Raw genomic sequence first — 7,500 nt, 5'->3', positions numbered from 1 at the left:
CACAACATCTATTACATGCTTATAACCAACTAAATACCCCCACCTCTAACTGCCACTATAAATTCCGTTACATGATTACAAGCAACAAATCAGCGTTTATTACCACTGCGCAAAACATCTTGCGCAAGTAAACACCAACAAATCACCTCCGAGCCGCTTTTCGCTGGGGGCACACACACACACACACACACACACACACACACACACACACACACACACACACACACACACACAGACAGACAGACAGACAGACAGACACACACACACACACACACACACACACACACACACACACAGACAGACACACACAGACAGACACTCACACACACTCACACACACTACCTGTTTCACCGCAGGGAAATATACTGCGCAATTAAAACAAATCAACATTTGCAACACAGTAAATCTGCAGGGTAGCTCAAGCTGTAACTCAGTTAAACCTGCGGGGCTACATGCCTGCTGGGCCCCTGCCATATGTAAGGTGCTGCATTATGAAAATACCCCTCTCTCTGTCCTGTGGAGATACTGTGGCAATGGCAATGCTATAAATGCTATATGTGTGATTCATATACTTAGTCATGTACTTAGAATATTTAATGTGTGTGTGTGTAGGCTGAGGAAGGGACCTCTGGCGCTTTGGGATTGGTCAGTGTGGGTTCAGGGCTGGCACATTAGCATGCATCCAGGAGCCTGCTTCCCTGGCCTTCTCAGGAGAGCACACACTCATGGGCCGAGAAGCAGGGAGTGGGTTCTTACTGAAGAAAAAGATGGAGAGAGGGAGGAGGAGAGAAAAGGAGGGATAGAGGGGAGGATGAGAGCGAGAAAAGCAGAGTGAGAGAGAGCAGGAGAAAGAGAGAGAGAAAATTGTCAAAGATAAAGAGAGAAAATGTGAGGAGAAAAAGAAAAATACAGAAAAGGGGAGGAGGATGAGATAGAGAGAGAGAGAAAGGGAGAGAGAAAGGACACACAAAGAGTGAGAGAGAGAAAAGGAGAGAGGGAGAAAGAGAGAGAAGGAGAGAGAGAAAGATTAAAGGAGTGAGGGAGAAAGAGAGAGAAGGTGAGAGGGAGAGAAAGAGAGAAAAGGAGAGAGGGAGAAAGAGAGTGAAGGAGAGATTGAGAGAAAAAGAGAAAAGAAGAGAGGGAGAAAGGTAGAGAAGGAAAGAAGGAGAGAGAGAGAGAGAGAGAGAAAAAGAGAAAACGTGAGGGAGGGGAGAGTAACCACAGAGCTCATTCAGCCTAATGGCTGTATAAATGTGTGGCTCACATTACAGTGCTGTTTAGAGTGCAAACACCCACTCGCACGGGACGCTCAAGGCTGCTTGACGAGGTCTGAGTCCTCAAGATTACGGCAGTTATAGGGGGGAGATCGACTCCTGGAGCCCGCAAAGGTTTTCCACATACACTGACAAACGAGCTGTTGCATAGGTGCGTGCATATACAGGCAAACACACTCTGTGCGGCACATATACACACACCTGGATACAATCCCCCCCACACATCACACACATATACACACAAACATACACATACACTCACATGCCCGCACCCTCCTATACACACTTACACACACATACACATACGGACACATACATACACACTTGCACACACCTACACAAGCAGGCACACACACTGCACTACTTATTGAATGTCCGAGGCCTTGTGACCCTGAAAAACTTCTTTCAAAACCATTTTGTAAAACTCATCTTAACGACGGGCTGTAATTAATATGCAAATCATCAAAGAGAGATTAATTAAACTGTGGTGATCTAAAGGGCTCTGAAGCCATTTTGAACAGTCTTTCATTAGGAGCCTTGCACTCTCCACCCCACTCCCAAAGACTATTCAGCCTATCACTCACCTGTTGCCTAATGGGGAGATTCATCTATTGTCCCAACCCCGCACATCCACAGACAAATCCCCTTCATGAAACGCCAAATTTAATCAAAAGCACGGAGGACCGTTGTCTCGCCAAAGACAGATGGCCTGTTCTAACTAATTTGCTTAATGGTGTTTTATAAGTGCTGGCCCTATAAAAAAATAATTGACTGAAATTACTGAACTGAAATGTACTGATGTAAATTTGCAACAAACCACAGGCTGTTGAAACCTGAAACAAAATGACCTGTCATTCCTCGTCAAGCTTAATGTGGAGTTTTCTGGATTAACGGGCCCAGGACACAACAACAGATAGTTCATATTAGGAGAGAATCTGGATTTCATTCCGTTTTTATCAATCCCTCTGTTGCTCTTTTTGTCTCTCTGTCCCTCTCTCTCTCTCTCTCTCTCTCTCTCTCCCCTCTCTCTCTCCCCTCTCTCTCTCTCTCTCTCTCCCCTCTCTCTCTCCCCTCTCTCTCTATCTCTCGCTCTTTCTATCTCTCTATCTCTCTTTCTCTGTCTCTCTCCCTGTCTCCCTCTCTCCCTCTCTCTTCTCTCTGGGATAGCTTTTATGAGCTTGTTTGCAAATTCTCATCTGGCGCGGGCCGGGTGCATTGGCATGAGGCTGACATGTTTGCTTTTCCGTGATTGACTTTAATAAGTTCCTCAACGCCGGGCTGTCCCGCTGATATGTTTACTGCTCCGGGAAAGGAGAGACTCCATGAAAGAGGAGTCTATGAAAATCCAATAGGTGAGTGAGGGAGAACAGGAGAGAAAGGAAACAAGCCCCAGAGCTGGAGCCTAACGGCGCCTCAGTGGAGGGCTTAAAGAGACTTTAAGAGAGATGAGCTAGCACGCTACCACACTAGCAAAGCTCTGCTTAGTCTGTTTTCTTCCCAGGAGAAAGAGTGTTACACTCCAAGACTTTTTAAAAATGATTACAAATCTATCTAGATAAAGGCAGTAAATATGTAGTTTCAGTGACCCTTCTGGGAAGAGTCTTAATGGAATGCTTATCTGAACAACACAACTCAAATTATCCCCCACCTTCGCAATTGCAGTCATTTGCTTACAGGATCTCAGTCTTACATTCCCTCCCTACATTCTTAGGTCATTCTGTCCCCTTTCTTCCTCACTCTCTCTTGCTGTCTCTCTCTCTCTCTCTCTCTCTCTCTCTATCTCTCCTCCTCCCTCTCCCTGTCTCTCCACTGCTCCTGCTCTTCATCTCTCCTGCTGGGATGAGCACAGTGACCCCGCAACGGTCGGACACGTGCACATCCGTCCCAGACTGTCCTGTCAAGCATTTCCTGTTGACCCTTGAGCCTCTGAAACTCTAAACAAGCCTGTAAAAAAGGACCCTGGCGTGAGGGAGGGAGGAATGGAGAGGAAGGGAGAGGGAGAGGAATGGGGTAGGGATGGGGGCTAGATGTTCAGACGTAACCTCCTTGCATAGCGGCTGGCTGGCCGGCTGGCTAGCTGGGGCGGACTCCTCTCCAGACGTTTACAGAAACCTCACCCTTTCCCCCCAAAACAGGAGAGTGTGTGTTTACAGAGTGCGGTGCTGTGTGTGTGTGTGTGTATGTGTGTGTTTACAGAGTGTGGTGCTGTTTGTGTGTGACTGTGTCAGATGGTTTATGCACGGATCCACCCCCGCCATCTCTGACAGTTCCTCACCTGCGATGCCACCCTGAAGTGTGTGTGTGTGTGTGTGTGTGTGTGTGTGTGTGTGTGTGTGTGTGTGTGTGTGTGTGTGTGTGTGTGTGTGTGTGTGTGTGTGTGTGTGTGTGTGTGTGTGTGTGTGTGTGTGTGTGTGTTTGTGTGTGTGTGTGTGTGTGAGCATGCATGAGAATAAATCTCTGCAACTCTGCCACCATCTCAGACACAGAGTGTGTGCGAGAGCATGTTGATAAGTGTGAGGTGTATTTGCGTGTGTGAGTTGTGTGTGTGTGTTTAAATAACCCGGTGTGTTTGTGTTGCTCCGGAGGAAGAGGTGGAAGTGGCAGTGGAGGAGGAGGTAGAGGTAGAGGTTGAGGAGGTGGTGGTGGTGGTGGTGGTGGTGGTGGAGGTGGAGGTGGAAGAGGAGGTGGAGGTGGAAGAGGAGGAGAAGGTGGAGGTGGAGGAGGAGGTGGAGGAGGAGGTGGAAATGGAGGTGGAGGTGGAGGTGGAAATGGAGGTGGAGGTTGAGGTGGCAGTGGAGGTGGCAGTGGAGGTGGAGGTGGAGGAGGAGCTGGAGGAGGAGGTGGAGGTTGAGCAGGGGGCCTACCTGCAGCAGCAGCCTCTGGAAGGCCAGGCTGGCGTCCCAGCGGGCGAGGGTCGGGTGGCGCAGCGTCTGGGCGGTGGCGAGGGCCAACTGCAGCACGCCGGCGTGGTTCTCCACAGCCTCCGCCTGGCCCTTGAAGAGCTGGGCGTAAGAACTGATCTGTTGGGCTGTTACACGACCTGTGGAGAGGAGGAAAGGAGGAGATGAGGAGAGAAGAACAGAGGAGATGAGAACAGAGGGGAGGAGGAAAGGAAAACAGAGGAGAGGAGGAAAGGAGAACAGAGGAGTGGAAAAAAGTTGAGGAGAGGGAATCAGGGGAGAGGAGGAGTAGTGTAAAGGACAGGAGAGGAGTAGTGAAGAGAAAAGACAATAAGAGAATAGAAGAGAAAATAACAGAAAAAACAACAGAAGAAACATTTACACCAAGAGAAGGAGGGGATAAACAAAGAGTGGTGAAGAGGGAAGAAAAGGAGGTGAACAGAGGAGCGCAAGATGAGAAAAGAGATGAGAGGAGGAAGAATAGAGACAAAGGAGAGCAGTTAGTGTCTGAACAATAATTCACTCCATTCATCACCAACACACCTCTCCCAAGCACATGCAGGGCTTCAGAGCCTTCACCAACACACACACACACACACACACACACACACACACACACATGACCGATCGCAACTCAGAGATATGGGTCATAAATCACATTGATCAAGTATCTCATCACACCCAAGCACTCACACACACACACACACACATACACACACACTCACACACACACACACTCAGGACCCCTCTCATGGTGGGAACTGTGCTTCGTAATAAGAGAACAAATACACAGAACCTCCAGAAGAATAACAGTTTCCCTACACATATCACACTGTGCTCTGGTGAGTGTGTGTTTGATATCATGGCAGAGCATAATATTATTTCTGGGAAGCTTTGGAGGATACAGGGGGGCACAGTGTGTGTGTGTTTGTGTGTGTGTGTGTGTATGCGTAGCTGTGATACAAGGATAACCAGACAAGAGTATAAATGACTGTGCCTCCAGAAACTTTTCCTCATGAAGAGCATGATCTCTGTTAATGACTTCAATCTTGAAAAGGCAGTCATCTATTCAAAATTATATATTTTTTTCTCTCTCTCTCTACGTCTACCTACACACACACACACACACACACACACACACACACACACACACACACACACTCACACACACACCCACAGAATGAGAGAGAGAGATAGATACACACACACACTAAACCCCTAGTAAACCTGCACAGCCCAAAAGGGGCGCCGTTAAGACACAGGAAAAGAGGAGGGGGGAAGCGTGTGTGGATGTGTGTGTGTGTGTGTGTGTGTGTGTGTGTGTGTGTGTGTGTGTGAGTGTGTGAGAGAGAGTGCTAAGGTAGTTGGCTCCATGACATGGGACTGAGAGGCCATGTGTGGTGGGTGGTGGTATCTGGGTGAAGGGTGAGGGTGTGTGGTGTTGGGGAGCCTGCCTCTGCCACTCCACCTCCACCTCCACCTCCACCACAACCCTGCCAACACCAACACCACCACCACCACCACCACCACACTGCTTCTGCTGCTGGTTGGACTGCTCTACCACTGGCACTGCCACTGAACACCACTATGCTGCCATCACCTCCAACCCTGCCTACTCCCTCTGCCACTCCGCCTCTGCCTACTCCCTCTGCCATCACCTCTACCCCTGCCTACTCTGCCTCTGCCACTCCGCCTCTGCCATCACCTCTACCCCTGCCTACTCTGCCTCTGCTGCTCCACGCTGCTGCTCAGAACCAGCCCCAGATGTGGGAGTATTTCCTGTTGAGCTGCATGGCCAGTGTTTTCTTTAGCGCCGCCAAACAGATGATGGAAGGGAGGGGGAGGGGGGGTATAAGAGGCCCGGGGGGAAGAGATGTGTTGGGGTGGGGGTGAGGTGGGTGGAAGGTTCGGAGGAGGAGGGGGCGGGTGTGTGTGCTTGGGTAAGAAAAGAAAAAGAAAAGTGTGGTCGTGATGAACGTGTCGTTGTGTATGGATCCATGTTGAAACCGGTCAGGGAGTGCTGAGGAGTCAGACAGAAACGTTGACAGCTGATGGACCACACAGTGTGGCCACTGTTGAGGCTGAAGTTCATAACTCAGGCTTGAGACAGAGCCGCTTACACTACAACTCACTGGGAAACATGAGCATTCTGGGTGATGTAGTCTTGCACCAGGCGGCAAGGCATCTTCGGCCAAACAAGCCGCGGGGGTGGCACAATCAGAGGACAAAAGGTGGCACTGTGCACAAGGCAGTGAAACAGATCTCTGCAGCCAAACATTGAAATATTGTTGAGAAATGGACTGTGGTCTAGAAATACCCAGCTAATGAAAAGGCCTATTGTGAACTGACTCAGCTGCAGAAAGCCCTGGCAAAGGACCCAAGAATCACTTCTAGCTTAATGTGCCAACCATAATTCAACTCAGGACAGAGGAATATAGGGGGGGGGGTGGGTGAGAGACATAGTAGCTTAGCCCCCAAAAGCTAGGAGCAGACACAAAATAGGGGCCAACGACAATTTATCCCGGGATTACAAACCACGCTAATTAAAACAGAGGGGGCGGACATCTTGGAAGGCCACGGAGCAGATGCCAAGATAAAAAAAAAAAAAATGCAAACGGAAAATGAGACAAAGAGCAGGGTGACCATGATCTAGCCCCGGGGGCGAAAACAAGAAAGGTGAACGAGGCCGAAGAGTGATCCATTCCTCGAGGAGAAGACGAAGGAAGGAGGGAGTGAGGGGGCAAGAGACAACTATAATTCTGCTTTATTTATTCTGCTGGAGCGGGGAGAAGACTGAGGAGCAGAAATTTATGACGATAGGACTGGAGCCGTTCCCAGACTGTACAATGGCGAACATCGCAGACACACACCACAACAACAACCAGAAAAAGATAGAAACATATGCCAGGTTACCTACCGCACAAACATAAACACCAGCAAATACACACACAAAGACACACACACACACACACACACACACACACACACACACACACACACACACACACACACACACACACACACACACACACACACACACACACACACACACACACACACACACAGCAGTATACTGATTATTTCTTGTAAGTTCTCTGCTTGTGCGTGTGTGTGTGTGTGTGTGTGTGTGTGTGTGTCTGTGTGTTTGCCTGAGTGTGTGATTTCCTTGTTAGAAACATGTGCACACCAAATGGAAACGTATGTTATTTCTTTTATTCAAAACTCAAGTTTGAAATATGAGTGTTATTTCACCATTGAATAAATGTTCGTAATTAAATAAGTGTGTGAGAGGGTGTGTGTGTTTGTGTGTGTGTGTGTGTGTGTGT

The 7,500-nt window shown here is 48.8% G+C and overlaps 1 protein-coding gene across 1 annotated transcript in view; it reads right to left on the bottom strand.

The window, feature by feature from the left end:
* The window catches only part of scfd2 (sec1 family domain containing 2), a 150,021-nt gene that overhangs the window by 119,950 nt on the left and 22,571 nt on the right, over window positions 1–7,500 (bottom strand). The window contains exon 4 of the mRNA XM_080858416.1: window positions 4,139–4,314. Within this exon, the coding sequence (XP_080714542.1) occupies window positions 4,139–4,314 (176 nt within the window). The remainder of the gene's footprint in view (window positions 1–4,138; window positions 4,315–7,500) is intronic.

The sequence above is a fragment of the Sprattus sprattus genome (assembly GCF_963457725.1).
Source record: "Sprattus sprattus genome assembly, chromosome: 2".
NCBI classification, from domain to species: Eukaryota; Metazoa; Chordata; class Actinopteri; order Clupeiformes; family Clupeidae; genus Sprattus; species Sprattus sprattus.
The sequence above is the reverse complement of the archived record's forward strand: the minus strand, read 5'-3'. Positions and strand labels throughout refer to the sequence as shown.